Consider the following 26,115-nt stretch of genomic DNA (forward strand, 5'->3'; position numbering starts at 1 on the left):
CAAAGAATTGATGCTTCTTATCTCTCTTTTTCTTATCCGTCTGTCTATCTCTGTCTCTCTGTCTGTCTGTCTCTCTCTCTCTCTCTAAAAAAAAATCAGCAGGGTTCAAACATAAATCATAAAATGAGAAGGGACATTGCTAAAATGCAGTCTAGCAAGACTATTCTATTTTAGACCCATTCTGTAAAAACCAAGCTTAGGTAGAATCATTTTGTTAAACAAAAAATTAGGGTTAAATACAATAGAAAAAGAATCATAATTAGTGAAGGGATGAAAAATTAAAATTTCATCTTTGTCAAATAACATGAGCATTATTTATAGAACTGTTACCCAAGAATTTTATGACAATGACAGTTTATTTTATGTATTAATTTATCTCTTTAGTAAAAAATACACTCAGTACTTGGTTAGGAAATTACTGAAGTTCCCCTTGCCCCCATTTTGGTTTAATTAATTAGTTAAAAACAATATTCTATGTGGCACAAAGGACCCCAGGTCTACTTGAGACCTACAATGAGTACATTTGAGTAGCCTAAGTAAGGCATATTGTAGACCACCTGCAGACCCCTTATTGTTTAGTTTGGGGGAGTAAACAGCCTTGAATCACATTGTTAGTACGACTCTTTTTCATGGTCCCAAGAATGCTTAGGATTTGATTTTCTGTACTTTTCATTTTTTGGTTGAAACATACCACCCACAGAATAAATTAGAAAAACTGTATAATGGTCATGTTGTCTACAACTAAGAAACACCATCCACCAGCAGTAGAGTAGGTTTCATCTCTAAAGCCTCCCTGTATGGTAACTCTAAAGAATAAAATAGGAGGGAACGTTTTATATATAAATATGGAGATTTTCCAGATAGAAAAAAAACACTGATTTGCATAAATTCCTTTAGTTTAGAAAAATACAATTTTCAAAGACGTTACTTTTGGATTCCTTTTTGAAAAAACATAAAAGCCACTTTGATTTCAAAATATGTCCTGTTTTTAGACTTTGGATGTTAAGCCATGTTAATGTCCACAGATGCATCACAGACACAAATGCTGTGGTCAAAAGTCTTTACCCTCCTTCAGTTGACTGGTGATTTCATATGTTCTATGGATATTTTTATCTTTGGCATGATGCTCTACACCATATGGTATAACACACTGACAAGCAAAAGGGTAGAACTAGTTTGAAATCTATACACATGCATACACACATATATTTACACATTTATATATTCATACATACACTGCATGTATAGGGAAAGAAGTTACATGTATGCCCTCAAAGAAATAAGGGCAAAGTTTCACATTCTACCCACAGTATAGAGATTCTCTGTCCATGTGAAAAAAGTCACTTGAAATCCAATGCAAGATTAAAAGCTCACTACATATCTGAAAGCATTCAAGACACATATCAGGAACCACTGTGCTTTGCTACATCAAGTCATCTTTGAACCGTCTGCAACACTTTCTCACACAATATTGAATGCTGCTTCTCTATGTGCAATAGGAACAGCAGTAATGGTGTAACAGCTTGTATAATACACTCAGGAAAGACTGTTAGAAGGGGAAATACACGAAACTGTCTTTATTGGATCTCCAGAGGGTGAAAATGTCCTTCCCCTTTGAGTCTAGGTTGCTTCAATGTGGTTTTCCTTTGGAAAACAGTGATTTAAAATCAAACGCTACAAGTTTTCAGAAAGATTAGAGTGTGGCTCTCAGCCTGCTCACTACTCACTGAGTCAAGAAGCAGGGACCCCTGGAAGAAAGGCTCTTTACAATGATTTCTTGTAAAAGCGCAGGCAACAAAAACAAAAGTAAACAAGCGGGTTACAACAAACTGAAAAAAGCTTCTCAAAGGAAACAATAAAATGAAAGCGCAATCTATAGAATCAGAAAAAAATACCTGCAAACCATATTGCTGATAAAACATTAATATCCAAAATCTATAGGGAACTCCTACAGCTCAATAGTAAATGTAAATAAGTAAATAACCCAATTAAAAAATGGGCAAAGGAAGTGAATAGAAATTTTTCCAAAGAAGATATACAAATGACCAATAGGTATATGAAAAGGTGTGCAATGTCACTATTCATCAGAGAAATGCCAATCAAAACCACGAGATATCACCTCACACCGGTTGGGATGGCTACCATAGATATATATAAAATAAGTGTTGGTAAAGATGTGGAGAAAATGGAACTCTTGTGCACTGTTGGTGGGAATGTAAATTGGTACAGTCACTATGGAAATTCCTCACTTCTGGGTATAAAAATCCAAAAAAATTGAAATTAGACTCCCAAAGAGATATCTGCACTCCCATGTTCATTAAAGCATTATTCTATTCACAATAGCCAAGAAATGTGGAAGCAACTTAAATATCCATCAATGCAGAAATGGATTTTTAAAACAAGATATATACATACAATGGAATATTATTCAGCCTTAAAAAAAAAAAGCTCACTGCCTGACCAGGCGGTGGCACAGTGGATAGAGTGTCAGACTGGGATGCCGAGGACCCAGGTTTGAAACCCTGAGGTCGCCAGCTTGAGTGCAGGCTCATCTGGCTTGAGCAAAAAAGCCCACCAGCGTGGACCCAAGGTCGCTGGCTCAAGCAAGGGGTTGTTCTGTCAGCTGAAGGCCCGCGGTCAAGGCACATGTGAGAAAGCAATCAATGAACAGCTAAGGTGTCGCAATGAAAAACTGATGATTGATGCTTCTCATCTCTCTCCATTCCTGTCTGTCTGTCCCTGTCTATCCCTCTCTCTGACTCTCTCTGTCCCTGTAAAAAAATAAGATAAATTTTTTTTTAAAAAAAGCTCACTATTTGCAAAAACATGGATAGACCTGGAAGATGTTATGCTAAGTAAAATAAGCCACACACAGGATGACAAATACTACATGATACCACTTACATAAAAATGGAACTAAAATAGTTAAACTCAAAATTAAAGGTAGAATAGTGGTTAATGGGCTAGGGGGAGGGCAAAACAGAGATATAAGTCAAAGGGCACAAAGTTTCAGTTATATAAGATGAATAAGTCCTAGATATCTGCTATACAGCATAGTGCCTAGAATTAATAATACTGTACAGTGTATTTAAAAATTTGCTAAGAGAGTAGATATTATGTTAATTGCTTTTATCATCATCACCATGATCATCATCATGATGAATAAAGAGAATGGGAGGAAACATGCAGGTGGTGGATACATTCATGGCATAGATTTTGGTGATAGTTTCATTCATGCATACTTATACTTATCTCCAAACTCATCAAATTGTATATATTAAATATGTACATTTGTGTATGTCAAAATAAAAAGTGGCTAAGTCCCAAACATCTGTCTTGTTCTCCACTGTATCTGAATAAAGGCCAACTGGACACTGATATAAACCTCAAGTCCTCTGCTGAGCCATTAAGTGAGTGAGTGCAAAAGCTAGTAAATAGAATGAGAAAAAAGGTATTTTCTCACAGTGTTCATTAACTATGACTTTCATACAATCTAGTGTCAGAGGGAGACAGTGCATTATTATTGCCTGCTTTCTTTAGACAACATATTCTTTTAAAGTCCAAATGTAGACAGTCATATCTTACTTAAATTTCTACTAGAAATATATTAGATCTTAATACTTCTAGTTTAAGTAAAGAGTAAGTGCAAATGTCAGAAGATTATTAAAAGGAAATTTTAAAAGAATAATAAAGGAAAAAACAGTAGTAAATGTTTGGACTTGAAGTCAAACACTGTATTTGAATCCTAACTGCCCTATATTCTAGTTTTATGACTTTTTGAGGACATTTAAATAAGATTTACTTTTTACCTCTATAAAATGAGAAAAGTTGTTATGAGGATGGATTCAATAAATTCCCTATAATAAAATATAAGGTACTCACCTGTGTCTTGTAGGCACATAGGAAGTGCTCAAAAATGTTGGCTGTCATTATTATAACAAATCAAAAACAATTCTATACTACTGTATACTCAATACACAAAAATCTATAAAAGAATCAACAATGTTGGAGTAGCTAAACCTAAAGTGGTAACTGTTCATCTTTCAAAGATGATAATCCCTTCCCGTCCTGCCCCAAAAGGACAGTGCCACTGAAATTGTTACCATGACCCTAAATTCTCACTGGATATGAATGAACAACAAGCCACTTGTCTTCCTGGAATAAAGTGGTTTGTGTGCTCATAGTTCTAAAACAAAGCAATGCTTTCGCCAGGGCAACTTTGATTTTCAAACAGAAAATCTGATCTCTTTAATATTTATGAGTTTATAAATATTTTGTTTTGAAGTATGTAAAGACAAAAATGCATGTGCCTCTGATTAATCAAAACTAGGCTGAGCCCTTTCGCAAAGGAGATATGATCTGTTAAATAAATCAGTGTCCAACTACGCTAGGGAAGAGAATCAGAAGCAGGTCTACAAACCCAGGGCCTGGACCTGAATGTTAGTAATAAATTTTAAATTATTTATTTATTTATTGGTTTTAGCGAGAGCAAGAGAGAGAGATGGGAACATCAAACTGTTTTTGTTTGTGCCCTGATCAGGGATCGAACCAGCAACCTCTGTGCCTCAAGATGATGCTCTAACAACCCAGCTATCTGGCCAGGACAATGATACATATTTTTAAACTCTGAATTTTCAAAAGCAGAAATATTAGCAATTGACTGCACTCTAATCACTGTTTTCAGTGAGGTTTACCCTAACCTCACTGTACCAATCATTGTACCAATCATTGTACCAATATGTTCTCCACTTTAAATATTCATGATAGGTAAGCATGTGCTTATAAATTCTTTACTTTTTAATTAAAGCAGCAGAAAACTTGATATGGGCTACATTTGATTTAGCCTTATTTGCCATTTATATATTTTGATATTGATATTTACAACTCTAAAGTATTCATTTTGTGAATAAGTAATTATTGCACCAAGCAGTTAACTCATTTATTCATCTTTCATTCCTATAACAAATATTTACTGGGAGCCTACTCAGTGTTTGGTATTATGCTAGGTGCTAAAATTAAAGCAAAGCTTCTAAAGTTTCCTCTTCATTACTACCAACTATTTAGGATGAAGTCATGAAGAGCAATGACAATAGATTTAAATCCTTTATGGTTGCACTTTTATTAAAATTTCTATTAATTTTTGTATTACACAATTACAGACTTAATTAATGCTTTCCACTATCCTAGAGACAAAAAAATGATCCCATCCCAAATACTCCTGTGTTGAAAAAAAAATACCAAAGCCATAAAAATGAGCACTGTAGCTATAAAAATGTATGATATAATAGATGTCACCTTCTCTCATTCAGTAAGGTAGCTTCCTATAGTTTTGTCCTTTGCCTTTCACAGAACAGTAACCTGAAGTCGTTTCAATGGCATTTTACTTCAGATAAAATATAAAAGTATTCTCCTACAAGAAGCTGTTAATCTCCCCTCTTCTGCTGATGGCTCTTTCGGCTCTACTGTTTTGGGGGAAATCAGAGAAGTACAGCATCTTATACCCCAACTCTCTTCAAATCCTGAGTGTCTGATCCTGGCAGGTTGGCTCAGGATAGAGCATTGGCTCGGCATATGAATGTCTTGGGTTTGATCCCCAGGCAGGGCACACAAAAGAAGTGACGACTATCTGCTTTTCTCTCTCCCTTCTCTCTCTTTTCCTTTAGCCAGTGTCTCAGTTGGGTCAAGTATTGGCCACAGATAGGGTTTGCCAGGTGGAACCCAGTTGGAGTGCATGCAGGAGTCTGTCTCTCTATCTCCCCTCCTCTCACTTAAAAAAAAATCCTTAGAGTCTGGAAATATCGGGAGGGTAACACTTTGTAAAGTATATGATTGTCTAACCATTAGGCAGTATACCTGAAACCAATACAAAATATTAAAAGTAAACTATACTTAAAAAAACAAATAATGAGATTTTAAAAATCCTCAAAATTACCCTCAACCCTCACTTCATTTCTTCTGCCCACCTTATTCATGCTCATGTAAAGTCTTTTTGTTTTGTTTTGTTTTTGGTGACAGGGAGAGACAGACAGAGGGACAGACAGGGATAGACAGACAGGAAGGAGAGAGATGAGAAGCATCAATTCTTCATTGCAGCACCTTAGTTGTTCACTGATTGCTTTCTCATATGTGCCTCGAGTGGGGGCTACAGCAGAGCGAGTGACCCCTTGCTCAAGCCAGCGACCTTTGGGCTCAAGCCAGCGACCATGGGGTCATGTCTATAATCCCACACTTAGGCCAGTGACCCCAAGCTCAAGCCCGTGAGCCCACACTCAAGCTGGCCATCTCTGCGTCCCAGTCCAATACCCTATCCACTGCACCTCCGCCTGGTCAAGCCCCATGTAAATTCTTTCAAAACAACTTTCCTTTTTCTTCCCCCAAACTTGATGTGTGATAGAGCACCATAAGCTCCAGGATCATGGACATGCTGCCTTCTCCACCGAATCATGCTGCTGGTGGGTTTGACTTCGTGTCCCTGAACCTGGTCCTTTATGGCCCAATAAAGTATTTTTTTTAAATAGCTTTCAGCTGTGGACATTATGTTTTTCTGTCTTATAACTTTGATCTCTTATCTTCCTCTAAAAGTCACTATCATCTTGGAGGGGGGCGGGTGTAGGTGTGTGCTGGATTTTGGATCTAGGTCCATTTTGGCTTCTAGCCATGCTCATTGCCTTACACTACCCTGCCTTCTATAAGAAAGTTTTATTGGGAACACTGAACCACAGAGGATTTTATATACCTAAATGGCCCCATATTAATTTCCCTTCTGTAAACATATAATAGGTTTAAAGGGATAGCCAGGATTTATTAGCTGAACATGATTACAGCATTGACCAGTCCTCACTGTTGATGATATGAGCAATCTGACCATCTCATGAAGCATTAAATGGTCATTTTGAATGACCCACAAAATAAATAGCAAACTGTTTGTTTTTTCAGAGCTCCCATGTTCCCAGAACTATACAACAGGAATGTTCTGAATTTTCAGGAACTTTTTTTTTCAAGTTACAAAATAAAACATTGAAGCAAGCCTGAAATCTGTCTCAGATGGTAACAAGACCAATCCAAACCCTGCAGCTTAGGAAGGGAGAGCACAGCACCACACGGTAACAGCTTCGCCATTTAATCAAGAGGCACAGACAAGCCTGGAGATCTCCCTGCGACCTCCTCTGGAAAAAACACAGAAATTCACCTGTTAAACTCAGCATACTCTTGAGTAGAAAATGACTTGGCTTTCAACTGCCCACATCCTTTTTCTAACTGTGGTCTGAGAAAAGGGGAAGAAAAGGAAAACATCCACTAATAACGGCAACCTAGTTCTTCTCATTCTCTGGGCAGCAGTAATGATGCGAGGAACCTAGAGTGCCAGGGGTCTTGGCTGAGAGTAATTAAGTAATTAGAAAGAGAAAATAATTGATCTGTGTGATACCATGATGTCAACAAAGCAACATTTCAAAACAACTCATTATCAATATAACCTTGACATCTTACAACTCAAAAAATAATCACTGAATTTTTACTGGAGCTAAAATTTATTTTAACGGCATTTAAATCTGATTTCTGACCTGATGGGGGTGGGGAGAGTACGTGTGTTGTGGGAATGAGAAGAAAGAGGAAAAGGTACTCATGCCACTTTTCCCCCTAAGCAACAACCAGGAGAGAAGGCCAGGGAAGCCTGAGGGGCCTGCGGGTGCAAGCCGACTGTCTTCCCAGTGACTTCACACTTTACAAAATGTTCCACATTTCTCATGCACTTTGTTCCTCGTGATTACCTTGTGAGGTTTGCTGTTACATCCATTTAGTTAAAGAAGATGACTCAGACAGGTTGTCCAGTGGTCGGCAAACCGCGGCTCGCGAGCCACTTGTGGCTCTTTGGCCTCTTGAGTGTGGCCAGCTTAGGAGTACCCTAATTAAGTTAATAACAATGTACCTACCTATATAGTTTAAGTTTAAAAAATTTGGCTCTCAAAAGAAATTTCAATCGTTGTACTGTTGATATTTGGCTCTGTTGACTAATGAGTTTGCTGACCACTGGGTTAGCCTGATAGGTCAGTGGTCACAGAGTGTATGGACTCTGCATCTCCTGCTAAGGAAGGGGATTCTAACTGCAAATGTCCTTTGGTGAGGCATCCTCTTCTGGGCTCAATCTTTGAGGTCTTTTTGTAGTTGAAGACTTTGTTTATCCAGAACAAGTTCAGTTGTATCCTCAAAATGTAGTGTTTTCCATTAGAGCCTCCAGAAGGGTCTCAGCCCTGCTGTCACCTTGATCGTTAGCCCAGTAAGACTCTGACCTCCAGAACAGTAAGAGAATAAGTCTGTGCTGTTTTCCACCATTAAACTTGTAATTTGTTATAGAAGAAATAGGAAACTCATACAGATTTTGGTACTTGGAAATGTTGAATATCTTAAAGTGTGGAAGTGGCTTTGGAATTGAACAATGGGCAGATGCTGGAAGAATTTTGAGTAGGATCACAGAAAAACCCTAGATTGCTTTGAACAGACAGTGAGTAGAAAGATGGATGTTAATAACTCCCCTAGTGAGGACTCAGAAGGAAGTGAGGAGTATGATAGAGAATAGATATATCATTGTAAAGAATACTTACATTGTCATAAACAGACTGTAAGTAGAAATGTTCACATTAAAGGTGCTGCTGTCGAGGACTCAGAGGAAGTGAGGAGTGTGTTATTGGAAACTGGAGAAAAGAAGTCCTTGTCATATAACCGCAGAAAGCTTAGCTGCATTGTGCCCTGAGGTTATGTGGAAAGCAACATTTGTAAGTGATGAACATGGATATTTAGCTGAGGAGATTTCTAAGCAAAGTGTTGAAGAGGAAGCCTAGTTTTTTTTTCTGGCTGCTCATAGTAAAATGTGAGAGGAAAGATATCAATGAAGGCAAGAACTGCTAAGCAAAAAAGGAACCAGGAATTGATGAACTGGGGAGTTGGTTCCCTGTGTATCCAGACATAAAAGACAACAAAACTAGGAGATTTACCGTCAGGATAGAGTGCTCTGGAGAGAAGGCCAAAAATGTTGCTCTCAGTTTTTCATAGTGCCGGGGAAAAATCAAAAGCTTGGAGTATTCAGTCATTCATCCCCATTGCTATTTACAGAGCGCAAGCCAGTCATTGGGATGATTAGGCATGTGACTCATGTTTCTCTGCAGCCATCACAGAAAAAGCCAGGAATATAAATGGGATTATTCAGGAAGTGACAAATATGGTAGAGAACATACTCTGAGGAGGAGTCTCTTGACTCATGGAGTCTGTGACCTACATGGAGAGACTCGTGAGATTCATGGGAAATTTTATCTCAGGATGGTTCATACCTAGATTCTCTGACCAAATTTGGACAATTTATATGATGAAATTTGGGACTTTTCAGCTGATGAGATTTAGGTGAGATTTTGGGACTTTGAGTTGATGCTGTAATGAGCTGAGATCTGTGGATGTTGGAATGGGTGTATCTATTCTGCATGTAAAATGGACATAAGTCTTTGGAGGTTAGTGGGAGTACTGTGGTAGGAAGAATAATGTTCTCCAAAGATGTCTATGGCTTAATCCCCCAAACATATGAATATGTTACCTTATGTGGCAAAAGGAACTTTGCACATATGACTAAATTAAGGACCTTGAGATATGAAGATTATCCTAGATTAACTGGATTGGATCAATGTAATCACATGGGTCCTTATAAGAAAGATGCAGGAGTGTGAGCGTATGAAAAAGACATTTGAATTCCGGTAGCTTCTGGAAGCTGGAAAAAGCCAAGGAATTGGATTCTCCTCTAGACCTACCAAAAGGAAAGTAGCCCTGTTAAGATAATCGGTCAGAAATTTATCTTCACACTGAAATAAAATCCAACACTCTTCATAGGAGGACAAGAAAATCCAGAATCTAAGAAGATAGTGCTTATAACCAATAGACTGGCCACATTAAATATGGGTGTGGATGTGCAACAGCTGGAACTCACATGCAGTACTGGTGGAAGTATAACTAATACAATTACTTTGGAAAAGGAGCAACTTTCCAAAGTGGTTGTGGGTATAAAAGTCTTTACCCCATGACCCATCAAATGCCTAGGTTTTAAGGTTTTAACCCAAGAATAAATTATACCCACAAAAAGTCTTGTACAATAATGTTTACAGAAGCTTTACTCATAATAGTCCCAAACTGGAAAGAACTAAGTGTCTACTAACAGAACAAAAGATGACCAAATGTAGTATACATACAAATGCATAATAAATGTTATATATATTATTTGTATCACAATTTATATATATATAAAATATAAGTGACTCTGCATTGAAATAGAATTAATGAATTATTGATATCTGCCACAACGTGGGTGAATTTCAAAATTTTTATTTTAAGGGAAAGAAGCCATACACAAAAGTAGGTACTGCACTCATTATCCCATGTATGTGAAGTTCAAGAAGAGGCTAAACTAAATCAGAGCTCAAGGGTGGGGACTAACTAGAAAGAGGCATAAGAAAACTTTTTGGGGTGATTCAAATATTCTATATGTTGGCTGGATTGGCAGTAACATTGGTGTATACATTTATGAAAACTAATCAAATTGTACACTAAAATTCTGCACACTTAATTTGAATTTTAACCACCAAATTGTCTGAGGTGTATCCTTGCAACCTTTTATACTTTTAAGAAACACAGAAGAAGCCTCTGATCTTAAGGTCCTTGCTTGGCACCCACAGCTAGGACACACTGTTCTTCTGCTGAACATATAATTGCACAAAAACTGACATCAAGCAAAACTACTCCATGATCATTATGGAAAAAGACAAAAATAAGACTATGTCTAAATAGTAACAAAACCATCAACATTCCAAATCAATAAAATAACCAAACACTCCCCCCAAACTGTCCTGATATTAATATCTGTTACTAATTTACCAGTTACAGATTTTGCCTCAATCCATTCCTCTTGCCTTATAATAAGTTAAGATATTCAATCAAAAAGAATAAAATCTTACCATTTGCAAAAGCATGAATGGACCTAGAGGGTAGTATGCTAAGTGAAATAAGTCAGTCAGAGAAAGACAAATACCATATGATTTCACTTATTTGTGGAATCTAAATAATATAAGTGAACAAACAAAAGAGAAACAGACTTATAAACAGAGAGAACAGACTGATGGTTGTCAGAAAGCAGAGGGGTTGGAAGACTGAGTGAAAAAGGTAAAAGGGTTAAGAAATACAAATTGGCAGTTACAAAACAGTCATGAGGATATAAAGTACAGCATAGGGAATCAAGTCAATAATATTGTGATAACTATGTATGGTGCCAAGTGGGTACTGGGAATTTTGGGGAAAACACTTTGTAGAATATATAATTGTCTGACCACTATGATATACATAGGAACCTAATATTATACAAAAAAAATTGCAAATTGTAATTGAAATACAAAATTAAAAAAATAAAATACGTGCATATATAAAATAGAATTTTTAAAACGTTCAATCAGTATAACCTCCACTTTTGAGTGTCTTACCAACAGAATAAAGTCTTGCTTCCTCAAACCCTCCCCCAAATCATATGACACATGCCCAAAATAGGTGCCTGTTTACGGTCTTTTAATGAGAATGAATTTCATTGCAATAAACAATAAATAACTCAACTTAGTCAACTACAAGTGTATTCCTAGTGGTCTCTGGCTGGAGGCCATTGACACCATGTAATAAACATATTGTTTTGTAATTTTTATTACTTAATATAGCTTGAATATGGCCTTCCAGTATTCCTATATCCTACATCATGTGTTTTATGGCAGCATAATTTCCTACTATTTGGAAACGTTAGTAAAGCATCATATTTTGGTAATTTAGTTTATTTTTTCTAATGCTTCACTCTAATAAGCAGCCCTAATGAGCTCTGTCATGGTTAAATCTTTAAGAAACTTCATGATTGTTTTGCCAGGAAAATTATTCTTTTAAATAAAATTACTAAATTATTGGCTCAAGAGATATAAAACATAGTACAAAATAACACTCTAGTCCAAATATAAAATCTTAGAAGCTATGTAAGACAGCATTTCAATCCACCTCGAGCAGGCTTTCATTCCCACCAACTCTCTGCATAGCTCTTATCAATCCTGCTTCTTGTCTACTCTAATGGCCATTTCTTTTTCCTCATCCAACTAGATTTCTCAGTAGCATTTGACACAGATAACTGCCCTTCCTCATTGAAATATGCTACTATCCAGCATCTAGGACTCCATCTTCACTTGGGTTGGCCTCTGCCTCAGGCTGCTGGGTCCTCTTCTCTGCCAGATCCTTCAGCAGGGAACATGGCCCAGGCCCTCTGCTTCTCTGTCAGACTCTCTCACCAGGTGATTGACATTCAGGACTTTACATGCCATTTCCATATTTCCATATTTGTGACTTTCATAATTTTATATTCTGCCTGGACCTTTCCCCTGTGCATCAGAAACACATACCTCACTACCCAACATGCCCTCAAACAAAATTCTTAATTTTCTCAATCCCCAAAGCCCTATCTCAGGAAATGACATCACATTCCACCTAGATGATCAGATGAGAAGCATAAAATGTGTGTGAGGGGGGGAAAACAACTTCTAAGCTTCACTGTTGACTTTTCTCTCTTTTATATATCACATTCATTCCCTTAGTGTGTTCTGTTGACTTTGCTACCAAAATATATCTCGATTCTAACTACTTACCATCAACTCCACAGTTACAACTCTAGAGCAAGCCACTGTACTCTTTCCTGAGGGGTACTGAAATGACTTCTGTGGTTGACAGTTTCACCAGATCATGTCTAACAGGGAAAACCAGTTTCACATTAGGGAATCAAAGTGTCGTATTCAAAAGAAGAATAGGTTGGTAGGCGGCCAAAGGCAACAAATGAACTCTGAGCTGGATTCCACTTATTTGAAAAAATTCTTTACCAATTTTGTAGGTAATATTTAAATGTTTACTTTGGAATACCCAGCATTCCTATGATATGCTATATTACAAATTTTTCAGACATAATTGTTCAAAGGATATAGAATAAAAATAAAAATGTAACATGAATGTGTAAAATTGTTTAAAAATAAATTAAGATAGAAATGGTGGATCTTTTTATCATGTGAAAGAGTAGAAGAGCTTTGTAAGCAAGAGATATATTCAGAAACTCTTAAATATTAATAACAATAGTAACAATAATTATAGGAAGTATGAAAGCATGATAATGCCTATTATATAAGAACTATTAATGATCAGACATGGTTAATGATCATTTATTATTAATGATACAGAAACAAAAGACAATTATCTCCTTTAAGGATGCCAAGTCCATCAAAAGTAAATAAATAAAAATTGGGATAAAAATTATTTTATTAGGATCAAATTGGTAAAATTAGAATAATTTATACCAGTATTTACAGAGTATGTAGAAATAGGCACTTACAGAAATCATTAGTAGTAACAAAAATTGGAACTTAGAGAGTACTTTGGCAACATCTACTAAAGTGTAAAGTGCACACACATTTTGACAACAACTCCAAAATCCTACTTCCACAAACGTCTAAAGATATCTACATGTGTGTCTATGTATGAGAGAGTGGTATATCTTTATATAATCATTACAAATAATGATTTCAATAACCTGACATAGAAACATGTCTAAAAGGTATTACAGAGTAAAAAAAAGTTGCCACACATTGTATTTTCCTATATTTTTATTAACAAAAGTTCAAACATATTAATGCATACATTAAAAATCTGTAAGAATATATAAGAAACTCTTAACAATAGATTCTCCTCTTAATGGTGTTATCACAAAGAGCTTTTCCATTAGAACATAGCAGTGAAATGTCCAAACATAAGTAATAGTTAAAATAAAGAATGTGACCTCCTAAGCTATCTCTTATATACTGAAATATAGTATAATCAAACTTCTTTAGAATGAAATGCTCTGTAGGTTGGAGCATTAAGTATCATCTTCCTGCTGGGAAGGAATTAGCAAATGATGGCATGAATCCTATAGCACAATATTTTTAGTGGTACAGAAAATGATAAGCCTACTCTCAGAATTCTGGGAAAGAAAATCCTTTTGTTTTCCGAACTGCACCCCAAGTTCTACATTCTCACTGCAATTACCATCAATACTCCAAAATGCCCAGCTTGTCTGTTCTTGCCCTGCATATAAAAACAGAAGTAGGACAAAAAACCTTCTTAACTACCAGCCATCTTTAAAGGCTTACCTAGAAGTCACCCAGTTAAGTTACATCTTAATTGGGTTTGATGGACACTGCAAGAAGGTAGAAACTACATAGAATCAAATAACGCTGAAGTTAGTCTCCTAATCCTCATCTTGGGACCTAAAGCAAGAGGAGAACCATTAGAAAAGGCAACCCAGGAGAGGGCTTGGCACATTCCAAGATCACCGAACACTCACATGGGGAAAAGCAAAGATCCCTTCTAGAGTTTTCTTCCGTAGGCATTCTAGAAATATCCACAGGTGTTTGGAAGCAATTCAGTGGTGCCATTTTCCCAAAACTATTGAGAAGTGACCTAGATCGCACACATGTATACATATATATTCGTAATTATACAGATACATATAAATGTGTGTTTCTATACTTACACATAATGTGTGCAAATGTGAGTGTATGTGATATCTAATCACAAAGTAGCAATTACCACTTAGTAAAACATACCTGCTTGTTTATCAAAAGCTATGAAGAACCTGGTGGAAAGGGAAATAACCTGGTAAGATAGGGAAAATAGAGTAACTTCAAAGGGAATGCTTTTATTTTGAACTTTTGTCTACTTCCACATTTCGAATCAAATAAAGCAGTGACACATTTCTGAGTTGTGTTGTTTTGTTCGAATAAAAAATAATAGAGCAAATGCATAAAATTCACAGTTAACTCATTTAGTAATCACAAAAATCTCATAACATACCGTCATTTCATTTTTCCAGATTAGGTAGAGTAAGGTAAACTGAGGCACAGAGAGGCACCCAGAGTACTGTTCATACCACACACTTTCCTGAAACACTTCACGTTTAACTCAGTAAAATGTAAGAAAATTCCCCTCACTAAATGCTCTATGAATTCTAGGCCCTAAAGCATCAACTCGCTGAACAAGGCACCAAAATGCGTTTGGAAGCCATGAGTGATGCATCATGTATAACTCAAACCTAGGTCTTATGACAACCTGCACTGGAACAGCAAATCGAATTCAGTCCCAACGTTTTAATATGCATGCATATGATGAGAACTAGGCATAAAACGCCATTGTCAATAGATAGGATCCCAGAAGACGCCGATGCACCCCGCAAGTTAGAACTATCTGCTTCGGAAATCATGCAGGGGACTCTCCCCGCCATCTGGGTGGCGCGCGGGCCACGGCAGAGCGCATGCGTGGCCGGGCCGCGGGGCCGCGCGGGAGGTCGCGGGCACGCTTACCTGGTGCGCCGGGCGCGCAGGCACAGGACCAGGAGCCCCAGGGCCGCGGCCAACAGCAGGCCCGAGGGGCTGAGAAACCGCTGCAGCCACGGCTCCAGCGAGAAGCAGCCCATGCCGTTGACACGTCTTCCGCCGTCCCGTTCGCGCGCGGCCTCGGCGTGCTACCCGGGTCTCTCTCCGAGTGGCGCGGGCGACTCTGCAGCCTGGCGCGGTTTGTCGGCTGCGCTCCCTCGTCCGGCCCGAGAAGCTAGCCTGTCCTCGGCGCTGCCAGGAATGTCACCGCGGGCCCCCCGGCGGCTGGGTCTCAAAGTTCCCGGACTCCCCTCCCCCGCTAACCCCCACCCACGCGCACCGCCTCCAGCCCGGCAGCTCCTTAAAAACGGGGCGGGAAGAAGGGCCAAAGAGGGGGAAGGGGTTGGAATTTCCGAGAGCGGGCCTCCAAAGGCCGGAGAAGGGGGGTTTCTGCTCTGAGCTGGCAGCGAGTGTGGCCTGGGTCCCCGCCCCTCGCCCTCGCCCCCAGGAGGGACCCTGCTTGCCCCTGAAGACGGTGAGACTGCTCCCGCCGCGCTCTGGCGCCGGGGATCTCCGGATGACCCAGAGCCCGGCGGGCGGGCGGCAGATACCTGCGGAGTGCGCTGCCCCGCGCCAGCCCTGTTGCTCTGAGCATCCTGTTTGTTTTTGTTGAGAGTCTGCTGGGTGCAGGGCTCGTCCCAGGGCCCGGGAATACAGACGCGCGGCCGTGACCCCTCAGGAGCTCCAAGGAGGCGCGCAGCCCAGGAAGAAAAGGAGACAGAGCAGCCGGCCACTGCAGAACAACACCAAGGGCCGAAATACACGTGGTACAAGCCCCACAGGTTATATTTAGAAAGAGTAAAGGAGAAACTTAAAAGACCTTTTCCTGAGTAATCGTCACGCACCGGCAACTTCATACACCTGTATTGACTCTCCACACCAAACATGTGATGTAATTTTTGCCAGCGTTTTAGAGAACGTATGAGACTCAGATTATGTAATTTACCCTGGTTAATTGATAAATAAAACGTAATAACCATTCTAACCAAGGCTATTCTAGAGCAACCGTGCCTTTTCTTTTCTTCAGTATTTTATTCTTTGAACTATTGTCACTTCATACTGACCTCCATACCTCTTATCTTTGACCTTCCCAGCCCATCCTCTCCGCCCCCCCCCATGCCACCTCCTTACAACATAGATCTATTCTGCTTTGCTGCGTTCAAAATTTCTTACTAGTTGTGTTTATGATAAAGCCATAAATCTCTGACCTACAGTTACAAGCCCTCCGCAGTTTCTCTTTATGGTACAACTTCCTTCCATGACTAGGACAGTTCATTACTCTAAAGCTTGAGCCAATATGCCACTCACAATGAGCCCCTTCATACCCTTGTTTATGATATTCATTCTGCCTGAAAATTTTTCCTCTTTTCCTAAATACTAAAATTCTCTCTACCTTTCAATGCCCAGCTCAAATCTCACTTCCTTCTAGAAATTATCCATAACTCTTTTTTTGTAATTAATCTTTCTCCATACTTTTAACACTGTCTCTTCATATCACCCCATCAAAATTTTCCACGTTATCTGAGTTATTTCTGTCTTCCCTGCTATGGCAGGCAGGAACTATCTCTTAGACAACCACATCTGAACCTACTCTAGCCCCCAACCCCTGATCCCATACCCCAAGATACATGTATAGTTAAAAGGGCTTTGCTGTGCCCAGCTCTTAGTGCTTTGGAACTGCTGTGTTGCTATCCTTGGCCTTAAAGCTGTGAATGGCTGGGCCAGCATTGGAATTCTAATGTTGATACGTATTTTCATCTCTGACACTTATTCCAGGGTCTTCCTACTGCCTCTTCCTCCCTCCTGTTGTAGATTTACTTTTCCAGGAAATCCAAAAGGGTACAGTGAGCCAACAGTTACTCTGTCCCCTCCAAAAGCAAGCAAATTGGTTCCCATCACTGCTTGACCAGCAGAACTCATTTACAGAATGGTCCATGCTGTGCATTTCTAGATCCATGACAGCAAGTCCCTCTGCTAGTTTTCACAAGAAGCCTCAACTTTCATACCTTTATTTTCCATTCAATCACCTGGAAGACTCTTCTGTTTGAAAATATAAGTAAAAATATCAAGCACTTGTCAATTATATGAACATTTACTAAGTGCTAAACATTTTATTTATTATTAAACTGTAAGAGCAAACACCTGCAGTGAATCACACTGTCCCCTGGAAGTGAAAGGAAGAAGATTACACTGCCACCTACGAGGTTTGGTTAGCAACCGTGTCATATCCCTATGGTATCCATATAGTACCTTACTTAGAAGACTATAGTGTGCTTGAATGGGTTTCTCTTGTGTTTTCTATTTCTGTTCAAAGGAGCCTCCATCTGTCAACTGACCTGGTTGAAATAATATCTGAAGACATCTTTTATTCCTCTTTTGATTTTGTAACCGGATAATGGCATCATTATATTCCATCCAGTTCAATTTATTTTGCCTTCTATGCAAGCGTTGATCACCATCATTTCTCTGACAGATGAATAGTTGACCCTCCATGTCTAATTCTGCCTTCCTTCTCAGGAATAACAGAGCATGTGTCTGTCCATTAGAAACACTGCTTTCCCAGCCTTCCTTGGGTTAAATGTGACCATGTGACTAAATTCTAACCAGTAGGCTAAATGTAAGTTATTACTCCAAGAAAGTACCCTTAACAGAAATGGACAGGCCCTTTGCCACCTCCCCTTTCTCTAATGGTTAAAATATGGACAATATGCCTGAAATTCAAGCCGCCTTCTTAGCACATATAAATATGTCCAAATAGTGCAATTAATTATTTGTTGTTTACATGAAATTCAAAATTAACTGAGGAACCTTTAATTTTATTTTCTCCTTCTGGCAACTCTAGCTTAATTCTAATCCAAGGGTTCATAAGGCATAAAGATAAGGCAACTGTAAAATTCTAGCGGCCCAATTGTCCCCTTCAGAAACCAGACACAAATTGTTCCTTTAACATCATGTACCAGTGTTAGTGTCTTGTGTAACCTTGGTCACACTAATTAGACCAGGGCCAATAGTCTTATCTAAATGAGTCATAGGGTAGCCCTTAGATTTTGTTGTATTCAAATGTGGACATGTGTTCAGTATAAACAGCAACTGGCCTTTTTTCAGACAATATTGACTTTGATATATGTGGACACAGAAATGCAAGCAAAAGCAAATTGAAAGCTGAGGGAGTAAAGAGAGAGGATGATACATCAGAATCTCTACAGTAAGACCCATGATAATCCAGTTGATGTGTCATACTTCACTAGTTCAAATGATCCTCATCTACCAGCTGGTCAGAGCTGTCAGCCTCTTTCTCTGTTCTCTGTCAACTCAATGATGAGGGTTTGACTTCTGGCCCTGCTACCCTCCCTGAAGGCCTTCTGCTGATTCTAAAGATCCTGCTTGGAAGTCCCAATTCTCCTGGTCTGACTTTGAAAATACTAATACAGTGGATTGAGGTCTGTAAGTCCACCTACTTCGTCCACCTTTGTTAAATGAAAATAATGTCCTGGCCTACATGAGCTATCAAAGTGAATAAGGTGGCTCTTCCTTTAAAGAGTTGAGACTAAGACGAATGAAAGGATTGACACTGGGAAGGAGAAAGAAAAGAGGCTGGTCAACATGATACTGCAATGTGACAATGGGGGCATTTAAGAACACATACCCGTATGGCTTCATGTCCTGTTGCAAATCATGCAGGGGGAAGGGTAGGTTATAGGCTCCAGTGGTTGGGAAACAGTTGAAGGTACCACTGTGGAAAATGTCAAAGCAGAATTTTACACATTCTTTTTCTACAACATTGAGAAGTTTCAAAAATCAGATATGAGTACTTAAGCCTGAAAGGGCCAGTCACCTTTTAACATAAAACATATGAGTTTTGAGCTGACAGGATTCAGAACAGGCCTCCCCGTACCACTTTGGCACGTGAATTATTTTGAACTGAAGGCAATAGAGACCCTGTGGGCTCAAGAGAAACTTTTATGTCTCCCTTAAATGACTCAAATGTAAGGGCCTTCCCAATAATAAGATTGGTCACCAAAAGTAACTGTCTATCACACACACACACACACACACACACACACACATATAAATAAGGCAGGTTACCGAACATCTGCTCTTCTTACTGTCCTGTGAATTGCCCTCCTCCCTTCTGAAGCCCCAATACCTTGACTCATTGCTTGGCTCAAAATGTCATATATACCCCAGTTTAACCTTCTGTCTTAGAACCTTCCATGCATGTGGAATTCCCGTATATGTGTATATAAATTTGGTTATTTTCTCTTGTTAATCGGTTTCATGTTGATTTAATTATTAGACCAGCTGTAAGAACCTGGAAGTGCAAATGAAAACTTTTTCCTCCCTCACAGAGTCATCTCCATAAACTAAGAAGCACGACTCAGTGATCTTTCTACTTTTCCTAATGAGCTTCATTTTAACTAACTTTGATTTCTTATTCCTTTCTATTAAAATTAAGACCAGCACTGGGCAAAATTGTGTAGCAGAGGAAGGGAAGAAAATGGAAGAAGAGAGGAACATGGATTGAGAGCAAGGACCTGCTGTGTGTCCGATAGTCCCTCATGTTTTACATACTTGCCTTGCTTCATCTCATCTTCAGAAACAGTCTCTGAAATGGTATTATTATTCCCTTCTATGTAAAAGAAAACCAAGACTCAGGGGGTTTTAGGGCACCTGTGATTGTTCAGCCACCGCATTTCACTGTGAAGTCACCCCTCCTTTCACTGTACTGTCTTGCCTTCCTAAGAGTTGGTTTTCATTAACCCTTTACTGTCTCTGTGCTGTCATTCTTGCCTCCATGTTTGTGAGCACTGTTGTAAGCTCAAGCTGTCCATAACTGAGCTGCCTCATGGAGACAATTGGGCTTCTGCCTCTGTACCTTGGCCTACTTCAGCCTTTGTCTAGCTCTGAAGCTAGTCTCAATTTTTCCATCTGAAAAAGTGATATAAAACTACCTTTACTCTAGATTTATGAGGTTTAAATTGTGAGGAATAAATATATGACAGTGGAAATGCCTGGAGATTCTGAGCACCTTCTGCTCCATGGGCATAGGGTACAAGTCGAAATGAGTTGATCAGACAAACTCAGCCCAGCTGAGGTGTTAGTTTGTTGATGTATTGCTTCTGCCCAATTAAAATGTAAAATGTGCCACTTTCTTGTTTCCTTAAAGTGGCTATTTAGACTGAAGCTGAGATAATAATAACAGTGTATCTCGAGTCCTGAGATGCTATAAGGCTAAAGTTATTAGTTGGCATGTAGTCAGTTGGTACCTTAGATGCCAGGCCTGAACCCAACTAAAAGTATCTTAAATCACAAATGCTTCCTCTTATTTCATCTTTTGTTATTATTTTTAAATTATGCTTTTTTTTCTCTTCAGTTTCTTTTTTCTCCTAAAAGGGCGTTTTATAGTATTGACCTAGCATTCAGCTAACACACATAGACATGATGCTAAAAATGCGTATTAAATAAAATGCTGTTGAATGAACCCAACAATAGAAAGTGTTGTTACATTTAAATCATTTTTTTAAAATAAAATAAAATTTTAGTTAAGACCTGAATATAATTATTTTGAAGCAACTTTAAAAATGGTGGAACAGATGGCTCTGATTATCTCCAAGAGGAAGAAAAAGATTCAAGAGTTTTGTCATTTCTTGTTTAATAGTCTTGGCATTCCTTTTACACACTTGAGTTTTGAATACCCTGGTTTATAAATTAATCCCAGGCAAAAACTTAGTTTACTCTCACGATATGGCCCCAGTTCCCATGCCAAGATTCAAGATTCAGCTCTCTCTCTCTTTCCCTGACTTCCTGGCTTTTCCATCGTTTCATTTCCTAATTAGCCCTTGGACCCAGATTTCTGAGGAGAGAAAGCACAAGAAACTTTCTAAGACTTCATTTACATAAGAACAATTCCCTCATCCTCACCCTCCGGGCTAACTCTGATCACTGAGGGAAAGTTTTATAAACTGAAAATGGTTTGTTTGTTTGTTTGTTTGTTTTGATTGAGCCTTGCTGGTTCTTAGAGAAGCAACAAAGAGCTCTGGCCTGAAATAAAATCTACTGGCACAACCTCTCCTACCAGGTAGTGCCATTTCCATCTGTCCCAGGGGAGGTCCTGGGACACAGACTCAGAGGGAGAGTCCAGCACAGGTGTTTATTAGGACAACCTCTCAGGATCAGCACTCAAGTGAAGGAAACAGACAGAGGGAGACATTGGGCTCAGTTTTAACAAAAAACTCAGCCCATAATGATAACTCAGAGGGCCCTTCAGAATTATCCAAAGGTGAGGTGAAGGTTCAAGAATTTAGAGCCCAATATCAACAAGCGATTGGTTGTGGACTGCCTTCAAGCCAGAGGTGGAGTATGACCTTGGTTAAGGGAGTTCTCTTTAGCCACAGACAAGTTCTGAAGCAGCTGAGAACACTCCCAGAGCTGGACACATAGGTCCTTCTATCCTGATACAGAATCTGAGGAACACAACAGTGTTCACTGCAATACCACAGATGTATATTGGGGTGGATAGCACCTAACGGTGACCGTTTTTGCATTCATCCTTTTTGTAGTTGTGCTGTCTTTCACTGGCAGAATTGTAGTAACACTAGCCTCTCAGCTTCTGCGATTACACAGCAACCATGTTCATTAAGTCATTCTAATGTTAAAGAAAAAAACAACAACTCCAGACTATGGGTCAAAGATTTATTATAACATTGCATCAAGGAAAGCCTCTGGGAGGTCATTTTAAACATTTACTTTGATTAGGAACATTATAGAAAAATGTTAGGTTATCACTAGATTAGCTACAAAATGAAAAGAGTGGCTTAACATCACCCAACTATGAATAATAGCAACTATACATATGCTGGAATATTCAGAAAATTGAATATTCTGATGTATGAGCAAATATTGCATTAATGCAAAAAGGAATTAATTGATTTGTAATGATTCTGAAAACAGTCTAAGTGTCTGCTAGCTAGGGTTGAAATATAACTAAAATAGGTATACTCACACATAATCCAGCATTAGCTGGGGGCTTCCTAACATCTAGGTCTGAGTGTGTGAGATCTCTCTTGGCCCATGGCAACTGGTGACCAGAACACAGGACTCTGTACCTTCACTTGCTTCTGCAGTAAACCCAAACACAGCAGGCACTTGAAATCTTAGCTGAAAATTTGTGAAAAATCACATTGTATAGTACATAAGATTCTTATATATCTATTATTTCATGTTTCATAGTCATCGTGGACCAAATTGCAATAGAAAATTTCTTTCCCCTGACAAAGTGCAGCCTTTCTAATTCCATTCTATCTCCAGAATTTTTTTTATAAATAAATTTTTATTAATTTTAATGGGGTGACATCAATAAATCAGGGTACATATTTTCAAAGAAAACATGTACAGGTTATCTTGTCATTCAATTATGCTGCCTACCCATCACCCAAAGTCAGATTGTCCTCCGTCACCTTCTATCTAGTTTTCTTTGTGCCCCTCCTTCTCCCCCTCTCCCTCCTTCCCTCCCCCCCCCGTAATCACCACACTCTTGTCCATGTCTCTAAGTCTCATTTTTATGTCCCAATTTGCAATAGAAATTTTCTTTCCCCTGACAAAGTGCAGCCTTTCTAATTCCATTCTATCTCCAGAATTTTTTTTTGTCAAATATCAAATACCTCCTGCCTTAGAAATGCAAAGCGATTCAACTCACATCTTTTATTTGAGCAAGTCATGGGGATCTCCTATGCCAAGAAGCTATCAAAAATTTTCTTCTGAACAATGAGCATGTAATATTTTCAAAATAAAGTAATCAGCAGCAACACCAGTTAAAAAACTTTAAGTGAAATTAATCGTTTTCTCTTTTGGAAATGTAAGTATATGTTAAGAAAATTAGAGGAGGGTTTCCCCTCTCTTCCATCCTTAAAGATGCTCTAACGACAGTGATTGGTAAATCAGAGTGTAAATGGACCAATAAGTATCAACACATGTCCCTTCTGCATTTATAAGTGCCTCAGAGAGTCCCATTTATAGACATACTATTTTTTTTCCAGTTGTCCCTCCCCTTTTTACAGATAGACTCTTGGTCTAGACCTACAGAAAGGCTAAGTTAGGCTTTAAAGAGTTTCCTCCTTCTGTCTTTGGGAGTTTCAGGACCTCTAAATCTGTTTCTGTTTTCCATGCATCTTGGCTTTTGCTTCTCTTTTATCAGTTCCCAACAATCTGGAAATTATTCCTGACCCATTCAGCAATAGTCTTAGTTCTCTGGTATTTATAGAACCCCCAGGCCAAGGCAAACAATATAATGCCCTCAAGAACTTTCTAATACTAATAGAAAAATAAAGGCATCTAGAATTCTAACTGACTTATTTTCTCTGCATTTCTGCATCAAGAATCAAAACATGATTATTTTATAATCAGAAGTCTGAAAATGAACCTACATAGTTGTTTCTAGTCTACAAGGCATTTCAAACAATATCTCATGTGATCACTTGACAATCTTGTGAGCTGAATATTATTATAAGGTCTACCGGAAAGTTCTGTCCGTTTTTGGAATAAAATATAAATTCTTCTGACTTAATTCATGTGGCACCCATCTTAAATATTTCCACACCAATCCTATCTTCTGAATATGGTTTGAAATGGTTTTCTGAGCTGAATTAAGCCTTTCTGTGATCTCCGATGTTGTCAGAAAAGGATCTTGCTCCAACATGGTCTTAACAACATCGTCATCGATCAAAGATGGTCGCCCAGAACGTGGCTTATAAGAAAGGTCGAAATCATCTGTTTCAAATTTTTCGAACCATCTTCTGCATGTCTTATCAAAAACTGTACCTTCACCAAACACTTTCAATAAATTTCTACATGCTTCTGTAGCATTTCTTCCTTGTTGAAATTCGTATACAATACAGTGGCATAAATAAACTTTATCAGTAGCCATGGGTATATTATCGCTTCACACATAAGACTAACGTGAATCAACTTTGTTTTAGTTAATTTGCTACATCAGTATGTATACATTAAGTGATAAAAATAGAGAGGCACACATGTGCCAAATAAACATGTGCTTACATGTCGAAACTTGTTGTGATAGAAATGGACAGAACTTTCTGGTAGACCTTATATTTTTATACACATACCCATTAACCAGTATGACAATAAAAACCATGTTTATCTGTCTTTTTAAACAACCTATATACAATGCTTGGCAGGCTGTGTGACTCTTAGTCGAGTTTCAATACATATTTGTTGAATGAATGGAAATTAGAAAACTAATGTTCAGAAGTTAAATAAAATATTTATTGAGTATCTGCTATTTCCTGGTCACCAAGCTAAATATTTTCATCTACATTTTATCTTTACATTACCTCCATGTGCTTGACCAAGTTCAACAGCCAGACAGCATAGGCATATGGATTCTCACTTATTGATCTGAATATGCCCTGGTCAGTTGGCTCAACAGTAGACTGTTGGCCTGGCATGTGGAAGTCCTGGGTTCAATTTCTGGTCAGGGCACACTGGAGAAGCAACCATCTGCTTCTTCTCCCCTCTCATTCCCCTTCTCTTTAGTCCCCTCTCCTACCCTCCCACAGCCATGGCTCAAATGGTTTGAGCAGTTTGGCCCCCTGCACTGAGGATGGCTCCATGGTCTTGCCTCAGGTGCTGAAATAGCTCAGTTGCCAAGCAATGGAGCAGCAACTCCAGATGGGCAGAGCATCACCCAGTAGGGGACTTGCCCAGAGAATTCCAGTCAGGGTGCATGTGGGAGTCTGTCGCTGCCTCCCTGCCTTCTGCCTCTCACTTTAATCATCATCATCATCATCATCATCATCATCATCATCATCATCATCATCATCTGAATATCAGTGGTACTTTTTCTGTAGTATGGGTTTGCTTCACTATATGTAATGCTTTTCTAGATTCCCTTCAATAGCAACCTACCTTGCAATATAGCTCTTCTCTAAAAGATATTTTAAGATCTTGGGTCAAGATTTATATAACATTGAAGCTTTAATTCGAGGAAAACGCTATCAATACAGAACTAACTTGGAACAATGTGTAGACTTTGTTGTTTATTTCTGAGAAATCAAAAGAACAAACAGTAGGGACCCTAAAGGAGAGATACCAGGACTGATCTTACAGAATTGTTTCTTTTTCCTAAAACAATAATCTGTATAGAACATTTGCAATCATTTTAGAGTCACATGCCAAGATTAATTACAACAGTCTGTTCTAAGCTCAGTAAGGTATCTGTTTTAGAAAGAAAACATCTCAGTTGTATTCAGCAGAGCCCTTATCTTGACAGCCTCAGTGTGTTTATTGTAAAGATTTATTGGTCTTGAAGGAGGGCCAAAGGAGTTGTCCTGACTTGGATAAGAGGTTTGGGGCCATGTGAAATACACAAGATTGTTCAGAGGATAAGGAGTCTAAAAGAGAGAGAACAATAATTTTTTAATTAATAGTCATTTCTTTTTCTTATGTCTCTACCTCTCTCACTTCCTTTAAAACTTGAAACAGAGTCTTAGGAAATAAGGTTTAATAAAGAAAAAAAAACCATTTTGCTAAAATTTCTTTAAGAAAACTGATAGCACAAAGCAACATCCTTTTGTGACCCATGCATTTCATATAA

At 38.6% G+C, this 26,115-nt stretch overlaps 1 protein-coding gene across 2 annotated transcripts in view; it reads right to left on the reverse strand.

Moving 5' to 3' along the window:
• Window positions 1-16,508, reverse strand: part of CYP7B1 (cytochrome P450 family 7 subfamily B member 1) — a 173,700-nt gene extending 157,192 nt beyond the window's left edge. Inside the window, exon 1 of one of the 2 annotated variants that reach the window (XM_066266219.1) lies at window positions 16,055-16,508. In XM_066266219.1, coding sequence (XP_066122316.1) covers window positions 16,055-16,098 — 44 coding nt within the window. In that variant the 5' untranslated portion in view covers window positions 16,099-16,508. Of the gene's footprint in view, window positions 1-15,431 lie in introns of both variants that reach the window. The other variant, XM_066266218.1, reaches the window with a different exon arrangement.
• Between the last annotated feature and the right edge of the window lie 9,607 nt (window positions 16,509-26,115).

Source organism: Saccopteryx bilineata, chromosome 3 (assembly GCF_036850765.1).
Source record: "Saccopteryx bilineata isolate mSacBil1 chromosome 3, mSacBil1_pri_phased_curated, whole genome shotgun sequence".
Lineage (NCBI taxonomy): Eukaryota > Metazoa > Chordata > Mammalia > Chiroptera > Emballonuridae > Saccopteryx > Saccopteryx bilineata.